Source organism: Cibotium barometz, chromosome 15, assembly GCF_041138505.1.
Source record: "Cibotium barometz isolate CiBa-2024 chromosome 15, ASM4113850v1, whole genome shotgun sequence".
Classification (NCBI taxonomy): domain Eukaryota; kingdom Viridiplantae; phylum Streptophyta; class Polypodiopsida; order Cyatheales; family Cibotiaceae; genus Cibotium; species Cibotium barometz.
In genome coordinates this window covers 27,319,631-27,346,519 of record NC_141060.1, presented here as the reverse complement: position 1 = coordinate 27,346,519, position 26,889 = coordinate 27,319,631, and the positions used below count along the sequence as shown (strand labels likewise).

Below are 26,889 nucleotides of genomic sequence, written 5' to 3'. Positions count from 1 at the left end.
CAGCGATTAATCGCATCGGAATGGTGCTCAAGCCTCACTACCATGATGCAAAGCAAGAAGGCCGTGTAGCTAATTAGCCAACAACTATATAGTGTTAGATGTTGCAAGGTAAACCATTTTCTTTGGGAGTACTAAAGGAAGCATGGATTAGGTTGGCTACACTTCAGTAAATGAATAGCATAGATGCTTTGCAATATGCATGTATCATGGGCACACCCCCTGGCTTTCCGTGATGAGGCTCGCTATGAGTTACAACCTTCAATAAGTCTTTGCTCTCTCACTATGCACCAGACCACTAGTGTCCATATAGTAAGCCCCCAATAAGGCTAGTACTGATTCCTGAAGGGTGCTGATTCCTGAAGGCTAGTACTGGTTCCAAAAAGGCTAGTACTGATTCCTGAAGGGTTATTGTAATGCATCTGACTACATGGATTGGGACTCATTCCAGAAGGTGAACCCCTTTCCTGAGGTCACATACCAGAAGAGTGGCTTTTAGTCAGGTGTTATAATCAGAGGAGAGGCATCCTGTTTGTTGATACTCATTCAAGGCTGCTGCCTAGAGGTCCATGACTTCTGATTCAATGAGCTTGTTCTGGTGGTGCATCTGAGTTCACCTTACTTAAGGGTGCCTTTCCTGCAATATATATCTTGCTCTGTGGAGCATCATGACTGTGAAATCAAATATCAACAATTTAATTCTATTCAGCAGCCATCAACACAAAAATTTATGTAATTTGAGTGTCACTAACTTTTCTTCTTCCCAGGACCTGTTCTGTTTCAATATAAACCTTCCTGTTCTGTTTCAATATAAACCTTCCAGCTACGTTGTAGTGAAGGAACATCTAGAGGTTAAAATGAGACATCTCATACACTGTAAAATGTGTATAACTCCAATAAACATCTGTTATTCAATATGAAAGAGTAGAGAGAAACGCACAGGAAACATATATGTAAGTGAGGACCTTAACACATCATCCCCCACCCATCGGACAGGCAGGGGCTTGCACATGGGTGATCCGCCATTCACGGAGAACTCAGAGAGCGCGGAGAAGAAGAAAAAACTAATAGGAAAAAAGAAAGAAATATTGAGATTGGAAACCACCGAAACCTACTTGTGATCTCCAAGTCCTTGCCGTAACAAACCGAGTAGCCGATATGCATTGACATACCTGGACACAATGCTTAACATCAACATGAGAATGCACAACACACTTCATTAAAAAGTTTGTTTGGGAGAAAAAAACAACTTCGAGCTTACTTTTCATCTATGGAAAGAGCTTTCTGCAGGCACTCCATGGCTTTATCGGTCTTCCCAAGCTCTGAAAAGGACTGCACATTTTGTACCCATGGTTAGAGACGGGAAAAAAACCATCATTCTACACCTCCTTATCTTAAATCTACAAAAGAAGCCTGACATAAATTGGCTCAACAAGCTAAGGGTATTTATACAATTCCCCCAGACATCTGAAAATGAGCGGGGAGTGGGTGAGCTTGGACACACAATGCTCCAGGTATGTACACCCTAAGCTTAGCACTTCCCCATGCTGATGTTCTCAAATGTTAGTTCAAAAAAAAGGGGTTACCTGTGCTAGCTGGGTCCAGCCTTCCTTGAAATTTGGGTCTATCTCCACTGCCTTGTAATGGGCACCGATTCCGTCCATGTGATGACCAGTTGCTAGAAGAGCAAGTCCCTGTGAAAGATAAAGACCACAGATCACTGGAGTTAAACAAGGGGTGCCCCTTTTACCAACAAGGCTTGCTGTGAACGTCAATACAAAAAATTAATGGTTGAAATAGGAGACTCATACTAGATAGTTATAAGCAAGTTTGTTGGACGCATCAATTGCTACACACGCCTGCAGATCTCTCACAGCACCTTCATAGTCTTTTGACCTGTAGCGAACCGTACCTGCAATTCTTGCACACATCAATCATGGCACATACGTAGCACACAAGTATGGCAAGCGGGAAATCTTCTGGATATTATATTTGTGGTTAGGAAGGTGAACTGAGCACCTCTTTCATGAAGAATATCCGGAGACGTTGGCTCAAACTCTAGTGCCTTTGACAGGTCTGAAACTGCCTGCCACAAGCAACCAATCAACAAACAAGTTAAATATGTGATGAGAAACTGAACATTCCAAATTATGGAATTTCTAGGACCCATTGTATTTACTAGGCTACCATTTCACACTTGACTAACAAAAGCACTTATCAGAAATCTATTGCATTGTGTGTGTGTGTGTGTGCACGCGTGCGCGCGTGTGTAAAAGAGACACACACACACAGAGGGAGAGAGAGAGAGAGAGAGAGAGAGCAACGCCCCAGATCTCAAAGGCCTTATCCTCATCCCTCCACCTGGAGGCAGATGCAGATCCAGGATCTCCTTCAACGGCATGGCAAGCTCCCATCACAGATGTTATGGCTGGATGGTATCACTGTATGACCACACATTGTCACTTTCGCTTATGAAGCTAATTTCGCACAGTTCTTTCTTCTCCACTGTTCAGTATGCATCATGGATACATTCTCATAGACCCTCTGGCTCTTTTGAAGACGTTAATATATCTTTCTGTGTGTGTGTGTGCGCGAGCGCGCGCGCGCCCGCATGTGTGTGTGTGTGTGTGTGTGTGTGTGTGTGTGTGGAACAGTTGAGCAGGAAAAGCTCACCTCTGCACTTGCTCCCAAAGCTGCTCTTGCCTGACCTCGGCGTTTCCAAGCTTCTCCTGTTTGAGGATTTACTTGCAATGCCTGTGTCCAAAGGAGAGCTATATTTTGAGATGTACAGAGTTGAGAAAATAGAGACAACTACCAAGAAGAACCACCATGGGGGGGGAAAGGATTTGGTAAAGATTTAAACCTTTGAAAAGTCCAAGATTGCAGCATCCAAGTCCCTTTGAAAGGCATAGGCAGTTCCTCGTCCTAATAGAGCCTCAACAGAATTTGGATTATCTCGAATAACCTACAAAGACCACTTAACCTTTCAAAGTTTAAACTCTATAATTATGATTTGACAAGCCCAAAACTTTTTTATTTTAATTAAGCATTTGAAATTTTAACTTTTTTCCCCAAGTCATTATTATATCAAGGTCACAAACCTGATCAAAGATGCCAACAGCCTGTTGATACTTTCCATTGTTAACCTGCAAAGATAGCCAACAGAAACATCACTCTCAAATATCTGCAAGTAAAAACCGTTTAGGCATAGCATGCACACAAACTGAGAAAAAAAAACCTCGCCTGGCCTTTCTCATGCCTACCTACATGTGTGTAGCCTGGTAGTAAGGGAAGGGATTCTAAAGCAGGACCCAACTATGACCATGGTACAATAGCTATAATGTTAACTACTGGAAGATGTGCATGTTAGCAGTCATCTCCTGTCTGTACATAACACCAGGGCCTCTGTTGTGGGTGTGCCCGCCCAGTTTTGGTGTTCCCCCATTTTTCCTCACTCTCCATTTATTTTTTCCATTTTTCTGGGTGTGGGAGGGCTGTCGGCTGTCTCCTGTTGCTGGACAGCTGATTTGCTACCCGACTTCTGCTGGTCACCTGGCCGACTGGCATATAGCAGGTCGTGAGCACACCCGGTGCTGGTCCTGAGCATATGGCTGCTGTCGGCCTGTTCTGGACTGGCCGACCAGCAGCCTGGGGCCGTATAAAATGGCCCCTTGTGCCCCACACTCTCCATTGTGTATTCCGGGATTTTTCTTGTGTGTATATAGCAGAGTTACACAGCTTCTCTCTCTCTCTCTCTCTCTCATCTGTGTTTTGCTCTCTACAGCAGTTGTCTTCATTTCCGTTGTGCAGTCTAACATGGTATCAGAGCCCCAGGTGGCTTGAAGCTTGGAGACAATGGGACCACGAGGGTTTTTGCTGATTTGAGGTGCTGATTGGAGATTGCTTGGGCTTGGGCTGTTCGGGACTCGGAGATCAAGTAGAAGGCGGCCATCACCGTTGGATAGCCACCTTGCATATTATTTGCAGCCTCTTATTCTTCTTTTTTCCCACCCACCTTTTGGATATGGATGCAAGAGAATGAGTACACAAGTAGGAGAGAGCAAAAACGACTGTAGTATTGCAGTAGTAGCAATGTGAAGTGAAGTACAAAGCAATGATATCACACAACCTAATAAATTAGGTTTGTGCCTACTAAGCACACCTCTAAGCACAATGTGCTACCTAGGCCAAGAATAGAGTGCCCCTAGCCTCAGAATGAGGTCACATGGGCTATTATTAGCCTGGGGAAAAAACCTTCCATAAGGGAAGTAAAAAGTGCCCCGGCCCACCTACCAACCACCAGCACTCCCATGGACGGTACAATTATGAAGATAAAAACCCAATAAACCCCCTTGGAGTGATGTGTGGTGAATGTACACATATACAGGAATGTAGCCTCAATCACCAAAAGGAAGTAAGTTCAAAAGCTCTCGAAAGCTCTCGAACTTATCACGAGGTAATGACTTGGTGAAAATGTCTGCCACATTTTCGTGTGTCGACACATGAGACATGCTGATCTCCCCTGCTAAGAGTCTCTCTCTGACATAATGATAGTGCACCTCTATATGTTTCGTGCGAGCATGAAACACGGGATTCTTGGCAACCGCCAAGGCACTCATATTGTCAGTGTAGAGGGATGTGGGAGCATGCTGCTCCATACCCAGATCTGCAAATAATCTCCTGAGCCATACACACTCAAGAGTAGCTGTGAAAGCAGCCCTGTACTCTGCCTCACAACTAGAGGTGGCCACAGTTGGTTGCTTCTTGCTAAGCCATGAAACACATGCATCTCCAATGTAGAAGCAATAACCGGTTGTGGACACTCTGGTGTCATAATCTCTTGCCCAGTCTGAATCACTGAATCCATGCAAGCGTGACATTCCCCCCCTGGGATAGAACAATCCAAGATGCATAGTACCTTTCAAGTACCTAAACACCCGTTTCACTGCTTGCCAATGTTTTGTTCCTGGGCAGTGCATAAACCTGCTTAACAGAGAAACCCCATACTGTATGTCCGGCCTAGTGTTGCACACATAAAGCAATGATCCCACAGCTTGCATGTAAAGAGTGCCATCAAACGGCTCCCCACTATCCTCAAGAGTTAACCTTGCACCTGGCTCCACAGGAGTAGCCACGGGCTTGCTGTCCTGAAGGGAAAACCGTTGCAACAAATTCTGAATATACATTCTTTGCTGCAAAAATATGCCCCTCTCTGTCTGCATAAACTGTATCCCAAGATAGTAGTGCAGAGGACCGAGGTCTGACATGTCAAAGGCTTGCTGTAATTCAGCCTTAAAGGCTGCAATATGATCCTCTTGAGGTCCTGTAAGCAGCATGTCATCGACATAAAGTACAATGACGAGAAACATATCAATAGTACTCTTAATATATAGAGTACTCTCTGCTGAACTGCGTACAAAGCCCTGTGAAAGTAAATGGGAATCAATTTTAGCATACCAAGCTCTAGGTGATTGCTTAAGACCATAAAGGGCCTTCTGCAACCGGCACACCTTAGCTTCTTGTCCCTGGGGGCTGCAGTACATAGACCTCCTCAGTAATATCTCCATTGAGAAATGCGGTCTTTATGTCCAGCTGGTGTATAACCCATGCATGATGACCAGCCAATGCTATCAAGCTCCTGACAGTAGTCATCCTAGAAGTGGGGGCAAAGGTTTCATCATAGTCAATGCCTTTCTCTTGTGCATACCCTTTGGCCACAAGACGAGCCTTATATCTCTCCACTGAGCCATCTGCAGGCCTCTTGATCTTATAGACCCACTTGACACCAATTGCTTTCTTGCCCACTGGCAAGTCTGTCAGAAACCATGTGCCATTCTTCATGATTGCATCAAATTCTGATTTCATGGCTGCCATCCAATGCGGATCCTCTTCTGCCTCTTCAAATGAGACAGGCTCTTCTTCATGACATGTGCTCGGTCGTCGGCCACAATCCCGTCATGAGCTCCAAATCCAAGACATACTCCATCGCCATCAAGCTACCTTGTGTCATGTGCACGCCCGTGCCATGGCTAATCCTGTGCACGAATTGTCTTAATCCCTCACTAATCATCAATTAATCAATGTAGTAGCAACAGCAGCAGCAGTAGTAGCATCAGATCATCATCATCACATCAGAATTAACATCAACATAATCATCATTGGGAGGCTTGAGTACCCAGTCGGCAGCCATTTGGGACTCCTATAGGTAGCTGAAACCCTAATAGTGGCTAGGACAAGGTGGCATCGCATCATGTAAAGCGCAGCATTTTACGAGACATTTATGTATTATTTTGTCCCAGCAAACTAGCCTACAGCAAGGCAAATGGCCAACCAGCAACTTCTCACATATATAAGCACATAATTCAGTTCATCATTCATTGATTCATTCATTCAACAGTTCATTCATCTAGTCAGTTATGTAGAAGGGCCAAGGTCACCCCTATGGGGCTGACCATAGCCCTAAACCATGTACAAGCATTCAGCTACCTTTTCGTACCATATATAAAGACAAAAAACCCTGACACCCAATCTCTCTCTTCTTCTCTCTCCTCTGTCTTAACCACGTTAATCAGCATCAATGTTCTTAATCAAGCTTAGGGCTGTGGATCAGTACAGCAAGGCTTCCATGCATGCAACATTGGTATCAGAGCATTCAGGCTCAGCCCACTAAGCTATGTCCCAAGGAAGGTGCACAGTTCCAGCAGAAAGCATGCAGCAGGGTGGCAGATGGAGTGGTCTGCAATAGGCGAAGCTAGAGGAAGCATTCCCTGAGGGTAGGTACGCATACCCACTACCTCATTAAGCTCTCAGATGATTTCCAAAGGCCTAGCAATAGGCATGATCAATTCCGGTAGGGAAAGCAAGCATGGGGACAACAATGAACAGATGCTCAGTTCTTCATCAAGGCTTGGAAATGGAGATTAGGAATGAAGGTGTTCAGACAAAAATATCAGTCGTCAGTAAAGTCAAAGTCAGTACCAGTTCAAGGTCAATAGAAGTCCAGGGAGGAAGGATGATAGAGTGTCCACCCCGTCATCAAGTTTAGCAGAAGGGAATGTAAGTGTGCATGCCCATGCCATGGCTAATCTTGTCCCTGACTAATCATAAGTTAATTAGTATAGCAGCAGTCGCAATAGCATCAGGATTCAGATCATCATCTTCATCAGCATCATCATCAGCATTAACATCAACATCATCATCAGCATTAACATCAACATAATCATCATTGGGAGGCATGAGTACCCAGTCGGCAGCCATTTGGGACTCTTGTAGCAGGATGAAACCATAATAGTGGCCAGGACAAGGTGGCATCACATCATGTAAAGCGCACCATTTTATGAGACATTTATTATTATTTTGTCCGAACAAACTGGCCGACAGCAGGGCAGATAGCCGACCACCAACTTCTCACATATATAAGCACATAATTCAGTTCATCATTCATTGATTCATTCATTCAATAGTTCATTCATCTAGTCTTCAATAGAAGTTATGTAGAAGGGCGAGGATCACCCCTATGGGGCTGACCATAGCCCTAAACCCTGTACAAGCATTCAGCTGCCTTTTTGTACCATATATAAATACCAAAAACCTTGACACCCAATCTCTCTCTTCTTCTCTCTCCTCTATCTTAACCACGTTAATTAGCATCAATGTTCTTAATTAGGCTTAGGGCTATGGAGCAGTACAGCAAGGCTTCCACGCATGCAACACCTAGCCATGTGACATAGCTAAGGGTGACCTCTCAGCCATACTCATTAGCCCCATGCTTGATATTTTGGAGAGTGGTATACCATCTATTCGGGGCTGATGCTCCTCATGTTTCATGTTCCTTGTATTCCATGTTGATGAGATTTCCATGGACAATTTTGTATTACTCCAATGAGATAGTTTTGATTTATTCAATTTTATTTTCCATTTCATGATGAGATATGCCATGGACATTATTGTATCACTTTGGTCTCATAGGCCCATTGGGTCTTTAGTAGACACTTAATATATGTTTCTTTCTTTTCTTTCTTTCTCTAGCTAGATAGATTGATTGATTGATTGATAGACAAATGGGATGGATGGATGGATGATAGGTAGGAGGTAGGTAGTAGGTAGGTAGGTAGATATGGCTGTAGATATACACACATAACATTCTTAACAACAACAAAAAAGTTTAGCCTGATCTAAATTCTCGAAAGTGGTTAGTAAAAGACACTTCACCATTCCAAGATAGTAGAAGACAAGACATCACATGCCTTGAATGCCTTCCATAGGCTTCTTGATACAAAACGAGAGAGAGAGAGAGAGAGAGAGAGAGAGAGAGAGAGAGCTCACCATGCCTATGCCTCTTGATAGCCTCAGATCCAAACTTATCATGTGTGTTGTGCGCTTAGGCTTAAAACTTATGTAATCATCATCCCTCCTGGACACTTTTGGTTGTTCGTCTATCTGCATGGATTGCCTTGGAGGCGTCTTGGGAGGCGAGCAAGAGGAGGATTTTTTTGGAGGTGCTTCTGCAACAACTACATCATCTTTTTCGACAACCACTGTAGGACTGTCCTCCTTTTGTATGCTCATCATCAACATGTGAAGCTCCAATAGTAGCTCTATGTTTCCTGAATAACTGACTGCAGACTCGTATCCTTTTTTCCATACCTGCAATGCATCCTGGTGCTTTCCTAATCCAACCAAAGCATGACCTACATAGAAAGAAAGGAGGGACTGAGTTGAAGTGGACAAAATAATCCCCCAAATAAAGAATAATTAAATCACAACATGATGCCTTATGCGTCAGCCCCAAGCACCAGATGCAAGTGCCATGCCCATGGAGAAACCCCTAGCACATGTGAGCCCTATTAATAAAGGGACAAAGACAATGAGTGATGAGAGAGTGCTCAAGGTTGAACCAGCTTTGGTAAAAACATTGTTGAGCTTCTAAACTCAACAAATTGATATGACCGACTAGGTTTAATAAAGTTCATAATGAACTCAACCAACTGATATGACCAACTAGGTTTAATAAAGTTTATAATAATCAATAATAAAATTTACATAAATTAAAGTAGAGAAAAGTTCTCACAGAAGCAGAAATCCTCATGGAACTTGCCTTTATGAATATAAGCTTGAAAAGCAGTTGAATTAATCCGCAATGCTTTCTCGCAATCCTTAATCGCATGCTTGTGCAGCTCCAACTTGTTATGACAAAAGGCCCGGTTGCTGCCACCATCAGCATGTGCATAAACACCACACATGCGCCAAAGTTAAATTCAGAAAATTTTAAATAAACGTATGTTTGTAAGAGACACAAAACATCCAATCATACTTTTTTGTGCTAGATATAAGTTATATATTTAGGTTCAAACTCTCGCCCCCTTCTGGGCACTGTGATGTGATAGCTACTTGGGCAAGCTCCCACCAACGCATCCTACCATACTTTGAGACAAGGGGTTAGTTACATTAGGTACAATATGTGTTTGGAACGTGTTCCGAATGAGTACATAAAATACGCAGCAGAATAGGCATGTTCATGCTTTTTTACTGTTGTAAGATATAAATAAAAAGTATAAAACATGAATGATCTACAGCTACCATCTATATGTCATGTGGCAATAAAATACCTGTCAACTATGCTCTAGTAATCCAAGGAATTTTGGAGAAATTGGAGTACTTGGGTAAAGTAAAAAAGTTGGGGGATTACGGGAATTTGGGAAAATTGGGGAAATTGGAGGATTAAGAGAAATTGGGGGTCATTGGGGACTTCAATTTTGGAGGAAAATAGGAAACCTTTGATAACTTGGTATGAAATTTTGATAACCTGGTATGAAATAGGTAAACTTGCATGCTTAAAAGAAAAATTAACAGAAATCATCGAAGGATTAGAAGCGCGCGTGCGCTCGCACACAGAATTAGGGATTTATAGTGAGAGGGAGAGTTGAAACACACGCACACAAGCGCATGCGCGCGCGCACAGAGTAATAAAACAATACTGACATACGAGACATGCCTCGGAGAGGGGGGCGATCAACTGCGCAACATGTGTGGCAGGGTTGGGTGCACAGACCACGAACCAGAGGTATGATTTTTAAGGAATAAGGCAACCATTTATTTTTTTAAATATATATAAAATTTTCTGGACTTTTCAGTACCCATACAGAACTGTCACATGCACTGTGCACTGTAGCGCATGGTGATAAGATGGCTCATCATCAGTGCAACACTGTACAGCAACGGTAGAACCCTTTAGGATTTGATATTTGTCGTACACTGTGACCCCATTGTAATCCTCAGTCCAGGATATGTCAGGCACGAGCTACATAGGTCATTCCTCAGCCTTAGAGAGTCAGTCAGTCAGTCAGTCAAAGTCCCTTAACCCACTTGGAGAGAATCATTAATGCATATAGAAGAAGTCATAGAAGCCTTAGGGTTTGCATCAGAACACGTTTGCATTTTGCATTTCATTCATTCAATATGCATATAGACCATCTAGATCATTGCAGAATACTCATAATATCATCCAGTATTTTTCCCACATATTATAACATTTATCTGGCATTTTTAACCATATTATTATCAACATTATCTATTTTATGCAAGACATGATGCAATCGGCCAGCTTTCAGCCAGCTGACCAGCAACATGTGCATATAAATAGCAATCATTGCATTCACTCATTCATATCATAATCATTGGACTCAAGCATTTCATCCTTCAGCCCAAGGAGCATCTACGATTGAGTATTCAACCCATCTTCATCAAAACACAGCACCTTCAGCACTCAGCCACTACAGTACCTTGCGTTTTCAGCATTCACACAGATTTCAGCTTTCACTCATAGCATCGTTTTGCTACAGCCCTTCCGGTGAAGGTAAAACGCATCCATACATTCATTTTCAGCATACATTCACAGCCTGGAACAGTCCCAATCAGCCCCTTCTCTCAGCCTCAAATTTGTAGCCTTCCTACATTCCATTGGAAGAGTGCATAGGCTTGAGATCGGTCATCATTGGTGCTTCTACAGCCGTGTATAGTTCAGCCCGACTCTTGGTCTTTCAAAGGTCTTGCGTTTGGCTTATCTACAGTCCAAAGTCAGTCCCTCAGTCATTCTATTCAAAGATAATAAAGCAAATACTCCTATCAATAGGAGGGGGGCCTTCAATGAATAATTTGGGACCCAATAAGGTGTAAAGATCTCTCTCTCTCTCTCTCTCTCTCATCTCTTAAAGTTTGAAGTGATAAAGTGGATTGCTAAAGACTCGCGAAACTCAGGATAAAGAAGGCGGTGTGAGACTTTGTGTGACAGGATCCTTCATTACGCATAATTCCATTGCATGTTACATTGGTATCAGATTCAGCTTGTCCACACACACCGCATTCTATCGTGAGAGCATCCTTGAATGGTCAAACTTCGCTCCAGCACGACCCTCGACTTCAATATCATGTCTACAAAGGAGACTACACATCAGCAGGAAGACATCTCCCTTGAAGGTGACCTTGCTCTTCCGCCTACTACAGATACCATATCTCTACTCCGAGCACAGAACCAGCTTCTTATGGAGTGTACTCTTGGAGGCAACAGCAGCAAAACCCACTCCTCCAGATACCCCTGACTTCATCACCCTCTTCTTTCAGATGAAACAACAAAGACGAGAGGATGAAGCTAGACGGCGGGAAGAAAAAGCAGATAGACAAGACTATGAGAAAGCCCAACACAGGATCGACGAATACCGGCGTCAAGCTAAACTCGCCGCTCGGGAGCACCAACAAGAGCTCGATCGAGAGCCCATGTTACTCGAACACCAAAGGGAAAAGGAGGCCATACATCTAAAGTATCAGAACCTCTCTTCAGTTTTCCCACCCATAGGTGCCACCAACTAGAATCCCGCGACATTGACAACCGTCATCCGAACTCAGCCGAACTTTAGTAAGTATGATGGCAAGTGTGATCATTTAGCTGTTACTCAGTTTATTCATTAATTTAATGCTCATTTTCCTTTAGCTAGGCTCACAGATTCTCAAGATAGAGTCCACATAGCGGCTCCCCACCTTATGGGTGTGGCAGTCACTTGGTGACACCATTGGTCTAGTCTCCATACAGACCTAATCACAGGTGTCACAGCTTTTTGTTGGGATACCTTTGTCCATGACCTTACGACCAGATTTCTCCCTCCCCAGTATTTGACCAACCTAACAGATGAGTTCTATGGACTCAGATAGAACGGGTCACCCGTGATTCAGCTTTCTGGTAAGGTTATAACTTTAGCACAACAATTAGGGCTATCTCAACAGGCCAAGATGGATGAATTCATTCGTGGATTAGATCCTAACATCCGATTCATAGTTCGTAACTTTGAACCCAGCACATATAACAGGGCTTTGACTTTGGCTCAAAATGAAGAAATCAAGATGAACGGAGACAAGCCTCAGCAACTGCAGTCTAGTATCAAACCCCAGCAACAGCAATCTATTGCGCAGCCAAGGAAAGGTAATGCATCTTCTAAAGATGATAAGAAGTACGGTAGTTCTAGCTCTAGTTCAAGGGGTAAGAAGGATAAGGAATCTAAGCCTAAGAAAACCCCTGAGGAAAAGGCTAAAGCAGGCATCACTGGAGGCTATCTTCCTCCAGAGGAGCAAAGGAAGTATCAGTCAGAGAACAGATGTTTTTTATGTCATACCATTGGGCATGATAAGAAGGATTGCTAGAAATGGCAAGCGGAGCAAGCCTCCAAAACACCTTCTTCCACAGTTGCCACAGCATCTCCTGCTCCTCTTGCCCCGCCTACTACCACAAACGTAGTTCAGCTTTTACCTTCTATGCATCCTATGCCATCCATGGTATTTGATGCTAAGCAAGAGGGTGAGAGCGATGCTGCACAGAAAAGCCTTATCCAAGCTTATGGCTCTGCCAAGGGCCGCTAGTTTGTAGTCCTAGTTGACATGGGCAGTTCTGAGGACGCCATCTCTCCCCAGTTGGCTACCAAAATGAGCTGTATATTAGTGCCATATCATTTGGATGTGGACGGACTCACACTTGGTCTCTGCATCCACATATCTCAAAAGGCACAACAGTTTATCTTTGTAATATTGGAGAATGCACAGGCGGAAGCATAAACAAGACAAGAGAGAGAGTAGAGAGAGCTTGTGGACAAGATCACCTTTTATATTAGCCTAAAGCTTTACAATGGCAATTGGCCAGCAAGGAAATGTTGAACTTGTGCAAGGGATTGGATGAGAAAGTGAATAATGGGGAAACTCCTTATATAGTGACTTGGGAACTAGTCGACAGCCCCTAGAACCGGCCGACTACTCCACGACCGCATAAATCATGCAAAAATATATAAAATACCAAATAAATGGTACAACCCTAAAACACTAAGATGCATAATTCCAACACCCCCTCTGCAGCTCATAGTGTGCAAAAGATCAGAAAAAGATAAGCTAATGAAGATGCAACCATGGACCCTCCAACACTGCAAATACTGGAATCACCTCGGAGAGAGTATCCACCAACCTATTTTCTCGAAACAAAATGCCACCACAAACAGCAAGTAACTTTGCTTGGCCACCAATTCCCACATAGTGTGCAGTGAACTCCAAGAATAGATGATGAGCTGCTGGACACACCGCGCGCCATAATCCCCAACAGTGGACAGAAAACACATCACGTCCAAAAGCCTCGAATAATGAACTCGGAACAGATCCAGTTCATAATCTCTGCTATACAAAAGATAACCATGTCCTGCCAGATGTCTAATGCTTGAAACTCCGAAACACGATCCCCATGCACCAATTGTTAGAAGTCATCTCCTGTCTATTTGTATACACCAGGGCCTCTGTTGTGGGTGTGCCCGCCCGTATATCATTTTTCCACACTCCCCGTATTTTTTCCCTATTTTTCCCATTTTTTTTTCTAGTGGCTGGAGGGCTGCCAGGATGCCAGGAGCACTCTGAAGCTGGCCGACTGCATCTGTATCAGTCGTGGGCTGTAGGAGTGCTGGCCGACTTGTTCTGTCCAGGCGTGGGGCATCAGATGCTGGCCGACTGCTATATTCAGCAGTCGTGGGATTTTGTCCAGTCGTGGGCCTCTTTTAGAGCTGGCCGACTGCCCTCATGGGCTTGTATATATTGCCCCCCATCCTCCTCCACTTTCTCATTCAGTATCTTCAGGATCTTGTGTATAGAGAAGAGTTTACACACATCTCTCTGTGTTTCTTGTGCTGATTATTTTCTGCAGTCTACTTGCTCTTGTCTACCCAAGTTTGGATATCATTTCCGCTGCATATTCTGACATGGTATCAGAGCCCTAGGCTCTAGGAGATCTTGGGCGTTTTTCTGAGCAAGAGGGGGAGCAACAGGTTGCTGATCGGTGGACTGTCTTGGGCTGAACGGGAAGTGAAGGTGCAAGAGGAAGGCGGGCAAAGGAGCTGGACAGCCACTTGCATATTTTCAGATTTTCAGATTTTTCCCACCCACCCACCCTTTCAGGTTACTCTCCAAGATGGCGGATTTACTCGAGATGGCAGAGAAGCACGTGAAGATTCCGACTCTCCCCACGTTCCCAGTGGATCGGCAGTTGGACGGGTCCAATTATGGCATCTGGAAGGTCATGATGGAGTCAGTTCTGGAGTCATATGATCTTGCTGATTTTATTATCAAAGGGGTGCCAAGGCCGGAAGCTGAGGAAGGGGAGTTATTATCGACGAGGAAGGACCGAGAGGCACAGGCACAAATGTGGGACCATGTCAACGCCAGGGTCCGGTCGTTTATATTCCTCAATTGCACACCACAGGTGATCAACCATGTGAAGCACATGACGCTGGCGAGAGGCATATGGGAGCACTTGGCTTCTTTGTACAACAGGGTGTCACCCATGAAACGGATATCCTTGGAAGTGCAGATGCGGGTTATGAACCCTGCAAAGTCTTCGACGATGCGGGAACACATTGACAAGCTGCAGGCCCTTCAGCAGGAAGTCCTTGAAGCTGGGAAAGAGATATCGTCCGAAGATATGGCCATCACATTACTTTCCCACTTGCCTGGTCAGTATTCCGCTTTCTATTCCTCGTTGATCACGAGTGGCAGGCTCAGCACCATTACTTGGGAGGAGCTTGTGCCAATGGTCTTGGACCAGGAGGAACGTTTCACGAACCCTCCTCACGGCGGAGGTTCGGAGGCCTTAACTGGCCAACGGTCAAGGCCGTAATACCAACAAGGGCAAAGGGAAGGCTTCACCAGATAAGTCTTCCGAGAAGAAGCCTGATCCAGAACGAGAGAAGCTGAAGGCCGAAAGATCGTGTAATGATTGTGGCGAGAAAGGCCACTACTGGAGGAAGTGCCCCAAGCGGACAGGGAAGAGTGCTGATTCCTCAGCCTCAGCTGCGAAGACTCCGGCATTTGTGCACTTGGAGATGGTGGACTCCGATGATTCATCGTCTTCGAGCGAGGAGGCAGTTGGCTTCACCGCAAAGGATACTCGGGAATGGATTCTCGACAGTGGTGCTTCCAGGCACATGACTCCATCCCGTGACTTCTTCCTGGATCTGAAATGGCAGTCAGGTCGTATCTTTATTGGTGATAACTCCACCATTCCGATTCATAGTGAGGGCCGGATGGAGATCATTCCCGACGGCAAGGGGGGCAAGCATGCTTCCCGTGTTCTTTATGTCCCTGCTCTGGGCTTTCATCTTTTGTCAGTGCATGAGGTATGCAAGACTGGCTTTCGGGTGGAATTTGAGGAGCATTCAGTTGCTCTAAGGGACCGTGAGACAGGCAAAGTTGTTTGGGAAGGCGGTGTGGAGAACGGCATCTACAAGCTCTCTGCACTCTCCTCACTGACAGGCTCTCAGGTCGGAGGCTTGTGGCACTTTCGTTTTGGCCACTTAAATGTGGATGCTTTGCGGCGCGCCTTCCGGGACCAGATGGTGGTTGGCTTGCCAGATGTTGGTAGTAGGCAAGGACGCTGCAGTTCTTGCATACGTGGTAAGCAGCACAGGGAATCCTTTCTGAAGCAGGCTTCCAGGCGGGCTTCGAAACCTTTGGAGTTGATTCACACTGACTTGTGTGGACCACAGCAGATACCATCCTTGGGAGGATCTCTCTACTTCATGCTGCTTGATGATTGTACCAGATTCACGTGGGTCTACTTTCTTTCACAGAAGGACCAGGCTTTTGCTCGGTTCAAGGATTGGCACGTGATGGTGGAGAAAGAGTCTGGATTTCAGGTCAAGACTCTCAGGGCTGACAAAGGAGGGGAATTCTCCTCGACTGTATTCTTTCGGTTTTGTGCAGATCATGGCATCAAGAGGGAATTGGCTAATACCGGATCGCCTTCGGAGAATGGAGTTGTTGAACGTAAGAACAGGACTGTGGTGGAGATGGCGAGGACTATGCTGGAGCATCGTGATCTTCCTCGTCCACTTTGGGGTGAGGCTGTGGCAACAGCTGTCCATACCATTAACCGCTCTCCGACGACTTCTGTACCCCATATGACTCCATTTGAGGCATATTTTGGCAGGAAACCCGATGTCTCGCACTTCCGTGTCTTTGGGAGTGACGCGTATGTACATATTCCGAAGAAGCAGAGGGGGAAGCTTGACTCCAAGTCCCGCAAGCTGGTATTTGTGGGGTATAACTCTCTTTCCAAGGGATACAGGTTGTATGATCCAGAGAGGAACGAGATTGTTGTCAGCCGGGATGTGGTCTTTGACGAGCATGTTCCAGCATCCACTGTCAAGGAGCCGCCACTTCTTGGAGATCCAGAGTCTGATGATGATTCCCAGTCTACCACTCTAGTTGATCCACCTCAGTCATCACAGGAGGTTGAGCCCGCAGCTGGAGTTGAGCCCCCGCGACCACAGGAGGCTCCACGATCTGTTCGAGTACCTAGGTGGTTGATGGACACCCTTCGGGAGTCAGGTGTCACGGAGCTACCCTCCGAGTGGACCACAGAGGACGGCCCTCGAAGATCACATCGAGTTCGAGATAAAAGCAACACGACGGAGCTTCTTCAGGTGAACTATGCTCTTATGTCTCGTATCATGCGGGATAAAGAGCCCACTTCCGTAAAGGAAGCCCTTTCACAGGATACTTGGAGGGAAGCCATGCAGGTGGAACTTGACGCCATCGAGAAGAACAACACTTGGGAGTTGGTACCGAGGCCGTCGAAGCGGTCAGTCATTGGTGTCAAATGGGTCTTTAAGACCAAGTACGCGGCTGATGGGTCGGTGGACAAACACAAAGCCAGGCTCGTGGCTAAGGGTTATGCTCAGCGGCCAGGCATCAACTACGAGGATACCTTTGCACCGACAGCGCGGATGACCACGATTCGGACCGTTCTTGCCCTTGCTTCTTCTCAGGGGTGGCCCGTGTACCAGATGGATGTAAAATCGGCGTTCCTTAATGGTGACCTGCAGGAGGAGGTGTACGTTGAGCAGCCTCCAGGCTTCATTGTTCCAGGATCGGAAGGGATGGTTTACAGGTTACGTAAGGCCTTGTATGGTCTTAAGCAGGCTCCGCGGGCTTGGAATCAGAAGATTGATTCCTTCTTTATTCGGACTGGATTCCAGAGATCGGTTGCAGATCCGAACCTGTATCTCTTTCGGGAACGCGGCATGGTCACACTCATCATCCTTTATGTGGATGATCTCATTCTCACCGGCAGTCATGTGGAGCACATTAGAGTGACGAAGGCTGCCTTGTCAAAGGAGTTTGAGATGACCGACTTAGGCTTACTCCACTTCTTCTTGGGATTGGAGATCTGGCAGACCCAGAGGGGGTTTTTCGTCTCTCAGCAGCGGTATGTTCATGAGTTGCTTGAGGCCTTTGGGATGGAGAACTGCAAGCCTATTACTTCGCCGATGGACCCGAACACAAAGTTAACCATTACAGATCCTTGTGAGCCAGTTGATGCCTCGCAGTACCGGAAGCTGGTTGGTTCATTGATCTGGTTGCTGAACACCAGATTGGACTTGAGCTTCTCCGTGGGGCTGTTGAGCTCTTTTATGCAGACGCCATTGAAGACTCATTGGGACGCAGGATTGCGGATCTTGCGGTATCTGCAGAGTACGAAGGATCTGGGACTCCTTTACACAGGAGGGAATGGAGTCAAGCTCCAAGGTTGGAGTGACTCAGATTGGGGAGGAGATCCAGACACGAGGAGATCTACTTCAGGATACACTTTTACCCTCGGCTCAGGAGCGGTTTCTTGGAGCAGCAAGAAGCAGCCAACTATTGCCCTTTCTTCGACAGAGGCAGAGTATCGGGCTGCTTGTGGTGCTGCTTGTGAGGTTGTATGGCTGCGGAGGCTGCTAGGCGAGATGGGGTTTCCACAGAGGGAGCCCACAGTCATCCAGTGTGATAACCAGAGTTGTATAGCTATTGCTCGGAACCCGGTTTTCCATGCCCGGACCAAGCATATAGAGATACAGTATCACTTTGTTCGTGAGAAGATCTTGGCGGGTGACATCTTGCTACTTTATTGTTCGACGAAGGACAATGCGGCGGACCTCTTCACGAAGTCTCTACCTCAGGCTACGCTCAGGCGGCACTCCAGCTCCCTGGGGTTGGTTACACAGCCAGGAGCTGAGAGGGGGTGTTAGAAGTCATCTCCTGTCTATTTGTATACACGAGGGCCTCTGTTGTGGGTGTGCCCGCCCGTATATCATTTTTCCACACTCCCCGTATTTTTTCCCTATTTTTTCCATTTTTTTTTCTAGTGGCTGGAGGGCTGCCAGTTGATGCCAGGAGCACTCTGAAGCTGGCCGACTGCATCTGTATCAATCGTGGGCTGTAGGAGTGCTGGCCGACTTGTTCTGTCCAGGCGTGGGGCATCAGATGCTGGCCGACTGCTATATTCAGCAGTCGTGGGATTTTGTCCAGTCGTGGGCCTCTTTTAGAGCTGGCCGACTGCCCTCATGGGCTTGTATATATTGCCCCCCATCCTCCTCCACTTTCTCATTCAGTATCTTCGGGATCTTGTGTATAGAGAAGAGTTTACACACATCTCTCTGTGTTTCTTGTGCTGATTATTTTCTGCAGTCTACTTGCTCTTGTCTACCCAAGTTTGGATATCATTTCCGCTGCATATTCTGACACCAATATGTGGAGCTGCAATCAGTCCCCTCTCCCGCCCATAAACCTCCTCTGGCTGGAAGCACATGGGGGGAAACTACATGTATACTAGAGAAGTATACCATCTGGGTTCTCCTGAGCCGGAAACACCCTGGGAGCCCTAGAAGTAGTACCAGAATCTGTATCACTGTCATGTGTCGTGTATTTGCCCTTTCTCTGAGATGAAGCCTTGCCTTTGGTCTTGTCCTTCTTCTTGGACAGATGTCCTCTTTTCTCGCAAGAGAAGCAACAACTCCGAACTTTCTTCTGAACTGAGGAAAGTGCTTGGTCAGAACTGTTGACTAACACCTTCAACTTACCCTATGAGACGAGAACAGACTCCTCCAAAAGTAGGGAGCTAAGATCATTAAAATCCAACTAAGTGGATGTGACCTGGCACCACAAAGATCGAGAAATCACATCATAGTCCAGAGGAAGCTTAGTGAGGATAAGTGCAGCCAGCTGAGCAAAGGACAAAGCAACACCCATAGCCAGTAGCTGGTCATGGATAACCTTTGCCTTCATAAGAAACGACTGCATGGAACTGCTTTCAAGGAATAACAAACCATAGAGCTGCCCTTACAAGGTAACTGCCCTCATCGACGAATCTTGAGCAAAGAGATACTCCAATTTAGACCATACTTGATAAGCATTGGTGAGAGTTTGCACAGCCAATGAGACCTCCTCTGTGATGGTCCACACAAACACAGAATGCGCCTTCGAGTCCCGATTCTCCCAATCTTGTAATTCCACCAAAAATTCATCCTCCTGATCTTGAGTCCACCTCCTAGAGTTTTGAGGACGCTCGGGCTTCCTCTCAGTGCCCTGAACAACATCCCACAAACACTTGTGGTGGATGAACCAGATCCGCATCTGAAGCTTCCAATGGGCATAGTTGGGTCCTTTCAACTTGTCATCCTTGTTCGTACAGAGGAGAGCCATAATCACAGCAACAAGAAACTCAGATCTCAGCTCTCAAACACTTCTCTCAAGTCCTTTCCAATGAAGCGAGGCTCCAGAACCAATCAGCCCCCTCTCAAACCTGAGAGAGGAGGAGGCTGGACAGCAGCAAAACAGTCCAAGAAACCACCGGGAACCTCCTACCGGAAGGGCAGGGACTCATGGAGGAAGAAGGAGATGTACAACCACTTGTCTGGCAACTCCACATGCAAGAGAACTCACCAACAACTGATGCCGGAGCAGAATTTGCAGCCAAAACTCCAACGCTTGCCTCTGTAGAAGAAAACGCAGCCAAGAACCTGGCCGGCTTGCCTCTGTAGGAGAAAACGCAGCCAACAAACTGGCCAGCAGCAAGTGAAGGGCTCCTGATGAGGCGGTTGAGCTCATGGTTGCGGATGACTCTTTGGGAGGCAGGATTGCGTTTCCTGTGGTTTCTGCGGCATTCGAAGGATCATGGACTCTTGTACACAGGAGGGGGATTGTTGGATGGAGTCCGACTCCACGGTACTCGGTTTGGGAAGGAGATCCGGACACGAGGAGAGCAGTTTTTCGGAGCAGTGAGAGGCAGTCATCTTTTGCCTTGTCGAGCACAGAGGCAGAGTACCGGGCTGCTTGTGATGCTGCTTATGAGGAGGTGAGGATGCAAAGGTTGCATGGCAGGTTTGGGCTTCCACTGGAGGAACCCATGGTCATCCAAAGGCACTTTGTTCGTGAACAGATCGTTGCTGATGACATCTTGCTAGAGTTCTGTTCGACAGAGGATAGTACAGTGGACCTCTTCACGAAGTCGCTCTCTCAGGATTTGCTCAGGCGGCACCCCAGCTCCCTGTGGTTGGTTACACAGCCAGGAGCTGAGAGGGGGTGTTAGAAGTCATCTCCTGTCTAGTTTTATACACCAGGGCCTTTGTTGTGGGTGTGCCCGCCCTTATGAGGTGTTTTATCATTTTTCCCCACTCTCCGCATTTTTCCCCTATTTTTCCCTTTTTTCTGTGGCTTGGGAGGCAGCCCTGTAGTGGCAGGAGGACCCTGAGCCTGGCCGACTGCATTTGTGAGATAGCCGACTGCACCTCATGAGTCGTGGGACTCTTCTGCTGTTGGCCGACCCATCTTGATGCTAGCCGACTATGTTTATCCAGTCGTGAGGCTTCTTGTGTCCAGTCGGCTGCCTACAGCAGGCCGACTGCTGATGTGGGGGCATATAAATAGGCCCCCACTCCAGAGTCACACGGGGACGCGGGGACGGGCCTTAGGGACGCGGAGACGGGGACGGCCGGGGCGCGCAGGGGACGCCGTGCAACACGGGGACGCATGAGGGCATCCCGGGGACGCGTTCCCGAAACGCGGGACGGGCAGGGGACGCGGTGAGGGGACGTCTCCAACGGCCAGAAACGGGCAGAAAACGGCCAGAAACGGGCAGATTTCCAGCTATTAAAAAAGGCACACTCTCTATTGCACCCACACTCATTTCTCAAGCCTCAAGCTTCCAGAATCCAAACTTCAAAGTTCCAAGTTGTGCCAACTTCCAAGCCATCTCTCTCTCTCTCTCTCTCTCTCTCTCTCTCTCTCTCCAAGCCATCTCTCTCTCTCTCTCTCTCTCTCTCTCTCTCTCTCCAAGTTCCATGATCCATCCCTCTTGAGACTTGCAAGCCTCAAGAGTCAAGCGGCAACTTGCAACTCTCTATTGCACCCTTCTTCCCTCTCTCTCACACTATCATCATTCATGGCATCTCAAGGTGAAGGCGCCGCCGCCACATCTTCCGTTGCGGGCTCTTCACGAAGGAGGCCGGCGGTGCACACATGGTCATGGTGGGATGAGGTCCACTATGCTAGTCGTGGAGTGGGCGGTGGTTCAAGGGCATGGAATTGCAAGCTTTGTTCCTACAAGAGAAGTGGCGGCGCCAACAAAGTGCGAGCTCACTTTTTGCACGAGGCCGGTCATCAAGTGCAATTTTGCGCACGCGTTACTCCTGAGAAGCGAGCAGAGCTTCTTGAGAAGCTCAAGGTTTATGAGGCGGCCGAGGCGGCAAAGAGAGGGTGACATGTTGCCGTTGATCCTCATGATGTGGTGAGAGCACGAGAGCAACCGACGCAAATGGAGGTGGAGAGGAACCCAAATCTTGCTTCAAGCTCTCAACCATTCAAGTCCACTCCATCCACATCGGGTGCCTCCATTCCCATCCGCCGTCAATCCACTCTTAACGAGAATTGGAACCCAAAATTGAAGGATGAGGTGGATAGGTCGGTGGCTAGGTTCTTCTACCACGACCACATTGCGTTTCAATCGGCACGGTGAGAGTCGAGACTCAATTCTCTTCACTCTTTTTTTTTTTGATGTGGCCACAAAGATCGGGGAATATGGCCCCTCTTATGTGCCACCTTCATCGGAAAAGATTCGCACCACTTTGCTTGATAGGGAGAAGTTGGCCGTTGAGCAGGCGGCGGCGGATACAAAGGCAACGTGGGAGACTAACGGAGTCTCTCTCATTGTAGACGGATGGAGTGACACGCGCAAGCGCTCCATCCATGGAGTGGTGGCCTACTCAAGGGGCAAAGTGTACTTCATCGAGTCACATGATGTGAGTGGCACTGGGAAGGCCGTGGATGTGCTTGCCGCGGAATGGGCGTCCACGATCGAGGTCATTGGGCCGGAGCTTGTGGTCGGCATGGTGGCGGATGGAGAGGCGTCAAATAGGGCAGCCGGGAGCATTATTGAGTCAATGTATCCATCCATCATAGTTTCTTTTTGCATGGCCCATTGTCTCAACAACCTCCTCAAAGACATATGTGCCTTGCCATGGATTGCACCCACCATTGAGGAGGCTAACCAGCTTGTATCCTTTGTCCTCAACCACCAAAGGCTGTGACATGAGTTCTCTAAAAGGAGCACTCTTTCCCTCCTCAAGTATTCTGAGACAAGGTTTGCATACAACTTCCTCATGCTAGGCCGCTTGTCTACATGTGGCGGAGCCCTAAGAGGGCTTTTCCTTAGTGATGAATTTTCTGCCATGCCGCAGTCAAAATCGGCAACAGGGAGAACGTGCCGAGATCGCGCCGACGATGCCGCTTGGTGGGAGAAGGTGAAGACACTCGATGCCTTGGTCAAGCCTATTGTTCACCTTCTACGAGTCATTGACGGCCGTGAACCATGTATCGGCAAGGTCTATGAGGCCATGGATCGCATGATCGAGTCACTCCAGCAGCTTGTGCCAGACAGGGCCGAGTTTGAGGAGATCCACTCATTATGTGAGTCCAGGTGGAACTCCTACTACTCCCCTCTTCATGCGGCTGCCTTTGTGGTTGATCCAGAGTTCCAGGGCAGAAAGCAAGAGGCCGACAAGGAAGTAAGCAGGGGATGGCGGATCATTTTGGAGCGCTTAGAGCCCGACCCTACCATCACGCGGAAGATCAGAGACCAGCTATCTCAGTACAGGACGCAGCAGGGATCTTTTGGATGTTTAGATGCACAGCTTGACCGCCTCAAGATTGGGTCTCCTCTTTGGTGGGAGGATTACGGATCAGATGGGCCGGAGTTGCAGCGCTTGGCTATTCGCATCCTTAGCCAGGCTGTGAGCTCTAGTTGCTTGGAGCAACTTTGGAGCGTTTACAATCACATTGCCTCTAAGAAGAGGAACCGCCTTGAAGTGCAAAGGGCAAGTGATTTGGTTTTTGTGAGCGCTAACTTGCGCATGCTATGTGCGACAGCAACAGGGAAGGCGGATCCCTTCACCGAATGGGAGATGGCACAGCAGGATCCTGCAGCTCAGGAGCATCTTGAGGAGGTAGAGGAGGAGCTACAGCCTGAGGGGGAGGAGGAGGCTTCAAATGGCATCGACGACTTCGACTTCCAAGCCTCCCGCCAGGCTAGCACTTCAGGAGCTTGAGGCTTGACTCTTGAGCCTTGAGCCATCTCACCTTTTTTGTGCCCACTGCCAATGGCCATGATCTATTGTGATCTATCTAGTATCCCTATTTTGTACCCACTCTTTTTTGTAACCCCCACTGCCCATGAGGCATGTACTTATCTCTTTGTATCTATCAGACTATCAATCACATAATCAGTGTGCCATCGATGTTTTATTAGCGCATTTTGCTCAAAATGACTCTTGTTTTTTTGTCTATTCGGTGTAAAATTTTGTTCAAAGTGTGTCTCTATATGTATGTCATGCATACAACTCCTAAATTGCTTTTAAAAAAGAGGTTTTTTTTTGCCGTTCCCGACCCCGTCCTCGGGACGGCACTTCCCCGTCCCCGTCCCCGTCCCCCGTCCCCATGTGACTCTGCCCCACTCCCCATACCACATTTGTATCATACCAGGATCTTCTTGTGTATATCAGAGTAGAGTTACACGCCTACTTCTCTCTCTCTCTTGTGCTGTTTTTTCTGCATGCGTTTTTGCTCGTGTTCCCAGATCTGGTCGTCATCTCCGCTGCGTATTCTGACATAAACATAATCCATAAACCTGAGGATGGATCCAAATCCTTAGAAAAGAAGTCCAAGAATCCGCAGACAGTGAGGGATTGACCGTCGTAAACACAACCTTAGGCTAACTAAACTGCACTTAATGATGCTTAAGAAAGACAGATAGTGTCAATGCAATGCAATGCAGCTATATTAGATGAATGGGTTACAGTGAGATCTAAATAGATCTATGATGCTGTCCTAGATGAATATGCTCAGGACTATTCCTTGCTCCAATGCTAAGGTCCACCCTTCGATGCCGGCTTCCCTCTATGTAGGAGATAGGAATGATGAACTATATGCTGAATATGCTGCCTATGTGCTGGATATGCTGATATGCTGGATGAACTTCTGTCCCACTGACTTTCCCTTGTCTCCTGGGAAGGAAACGCTAAAGGGATGGCTTGGAACTGATGGGATGCTGAACTGATGCTGAAACGCAGATGCTCTCCTTGTTGCCTGGGAGGGAAACGCTGAGGAGATGGATGCTCTAGGTGTTTGCTGAACTGATGGACTGAACTGGATGAGATGCGCTGAACTGAGATGAGATGCTGTATGCATGAAACGCTGATGATTCATGGACTGAATGGATGCACCTCTATTTATATGTGTGCATGCTGCTGGTCGGCCAGCTCCTGAACGCTCACGACTACACATAAATGCAATAAATGCTGGTCGGCTGGTTATAAAAGGCTGTCGGCTGGTGCTAAGGTGCTGTCGGCTGATGCTAACAGCCCCGCCCTGATACACATGAATACTTTATATGCTTATGATGACTAAAGTGCTGATGTTGGTGCTGAAACACCCCCATATACATGCTCATGCTAATACATGCCTGACTAATACTTACATGTCCTGATTAATGCTTGATGATGCCATGCCACTTGTACACTTGATGGGTGTGCACGTGACAAAACCCCCTGCTGTTGCCAGTGGAAGCTCAAAACTTCATTAACTCCTTTGATGGTGGATGTCATTCTTCCCCAGAAAACTCATGGGCAAAACATGTATGCCTTGCAGATGCAAGAGTGACTACTAGGATGACTACTATGCAAGCCATGTGCAACCCTATATGTTATGCAAGAATGCAGATGGATGGGTTACTAATGCATGCCTAAGGGGAAATCCCTAAGGATGGCTTGCAAGACTTTGAGAACTGGGTTTAACTGTGCGGAAGCGATTAACATGATGACTGACTGAATGAGTGATGGAATGAGAATGAGTGATGGAATGAAAATAATCTAAGGCTGGTTACCCTGTAACGCTCTGATACCAATGTGACATGTGAGGGATTGATCGTCGTAATCACAACCTTAGGCTAACTAAACTTCACTTAATGATGCTTAAGAGATCAATGCAATGCAATGCAGCTATATTAGATGAATGGGTTACAATGAGATGTAAATAGATCTATGTTGCTGTCCTAGATGAAGATCCTTCTCGGGATGAGGGGGATATGATGAATGCTGATGATGAGGGCTGTTCCTTGCTCCAATGCTGAAGTCCACCCTTCGATGCCGGCTTCCCTCTATGTAGGATGGTAGGAAAGATGAACTATGTGCTGAATATGCTGGCTATACTGCTAATCTGCTTCTCCCTTGCTCCATGGATGAGAAACGCTGAGGAGAGATGAGACCATGGACTGAATATGCTGCCTATGATGACTGTATGCTGAGTGAACTGCTGTCCCGTTGACTTCCCTTGTCTCTTGGGAAGGAAAACGCTGAAGAGAAGCTTGGATGCTGGACTGAATCTGATGCGCTTCTATATATATGTGTGAATGATGCTGGTCGGCCCGCTCCTAGATGCTCACGACCTGCCCATAAATGCCATAAATGCTCATAATACTTGTCGGCTGCCACCAAAAATGCCTATGAAGCCTAATGAAGTCTAATGTGCTGCTTTAGATGATGTACTCAGCCTATACCGCGAGATACATGCTGAATACCATGCTTAAATGCTTGATAAAATGCTGGAAAATACCAGATAAATCCCAATTAATTCCTGATTAATGTTTATGATGCCATGAATGATGCCATGTCACTTGTACACCTTTCGGGTGTGCACGTGACACTTCCTCCATTACATATCATGGACTAGGTGACATGGTATCTCTTGCCAATTGGCCTCATCACGGGAATACACGCATGTACTTAACCAACCAAGTCCCTGTTCATGAAGCTATACCAAAGGACGTTTCCATGCAAGTACACAAAGTACCAAACCCAATGGCAGACTACTACTAGAGCTTCATAGTTCTCGAGAGAGACTCCTCCAGACACCCGATCCCACTAGGGGTGGGAGACAGTCCCAGCTCAGATTTCTTCCAGAGAGCTATGCCAGTGCCAGCTGATGTACCACGCGGGGTGACCGCACAGA

General features: G+C 46.8%; 2 protein-coding genes across 2 annotated transcripts in view; one reads left to right on the top strand and one right to left on the bottom strand.

Moving 5' to 3' along the window:
* Positions 1 to 26,889, bottom strand: part of SRFR1 (Tetratricopeptide repeat (TPR)-like superfamily protein) — a 59,170-nt gene that overhangs the window by 16,548 nt on the left and 15,733 nt on the right. Inside the window, exons 2-11 of the mRNA XM_086809454.1 lie at positions 9,095 to 9,204; positions 8,323 to 8,687; positions 3,099 to 3,143; positions 2,861 to 2,962; positions 2,671 to 2,751; positions 2,017 to 2,083; positions 1,809 to 1,909; positions 1,584 to 1,691; positions 1,259 to 1,329; positions 1,113 to 1,169 (exon numbers count right to left, since the gene is read on the bottom strand). Of these exons, the coding sequence (XP_086665580.1) occupies positions 1,113 to 1,169; positions 1,259 to 1,329; positions 1,584 to 1,691; positions 1,809 to 1,909; positions 2,017 to 2,083; positions 2,671 to 2,751; positions 2,861 to 2,962; positions 3,099 to 3,143; positions 8,323 to 8,687; positions 9,095 to 9,204 (1,107 nt within the window). The remainder of the gene's footprint in view (positions 1 to 1,112; positions 1,170 to 1,258; positions 1,330 to 1,583; positions 1,692 to 1,808; positions 1,910 to 2,016; positions 2,084 to 2,670; positions 2,752 to 2,860; positions 2,963 to 3,098; positions 3,144 to 8,322; positions 8,688 to 9,094; positions 9,205 to 26,889) is intronic.
* On the top strand, positions 22,917 to 24,275 carry LOC147631119 (uncharacterized). The gene has a single exon (XM_086809047.1). The coding sequence runs from the start codon at positions 22,989 to 22,991 to the stop codon at positions 23,931 to 23,933; it is 945 nt and encodes a 314-aa protein (XP_086665173.1). The 5' UTR covers positions 22,917 to 22,988; the 3' UTR covers positions 23,934 to 24,275.

Excerpts from the sequence above, each read along its gene's own strand:
- LOC147631119 (XM_086809047.1), top strand. The coding sequence starts at position 22,989 with ATGCTAGGCCGCTTGTCTACATGTGGCGGAGCCCTAAGAGGGCTTTTC.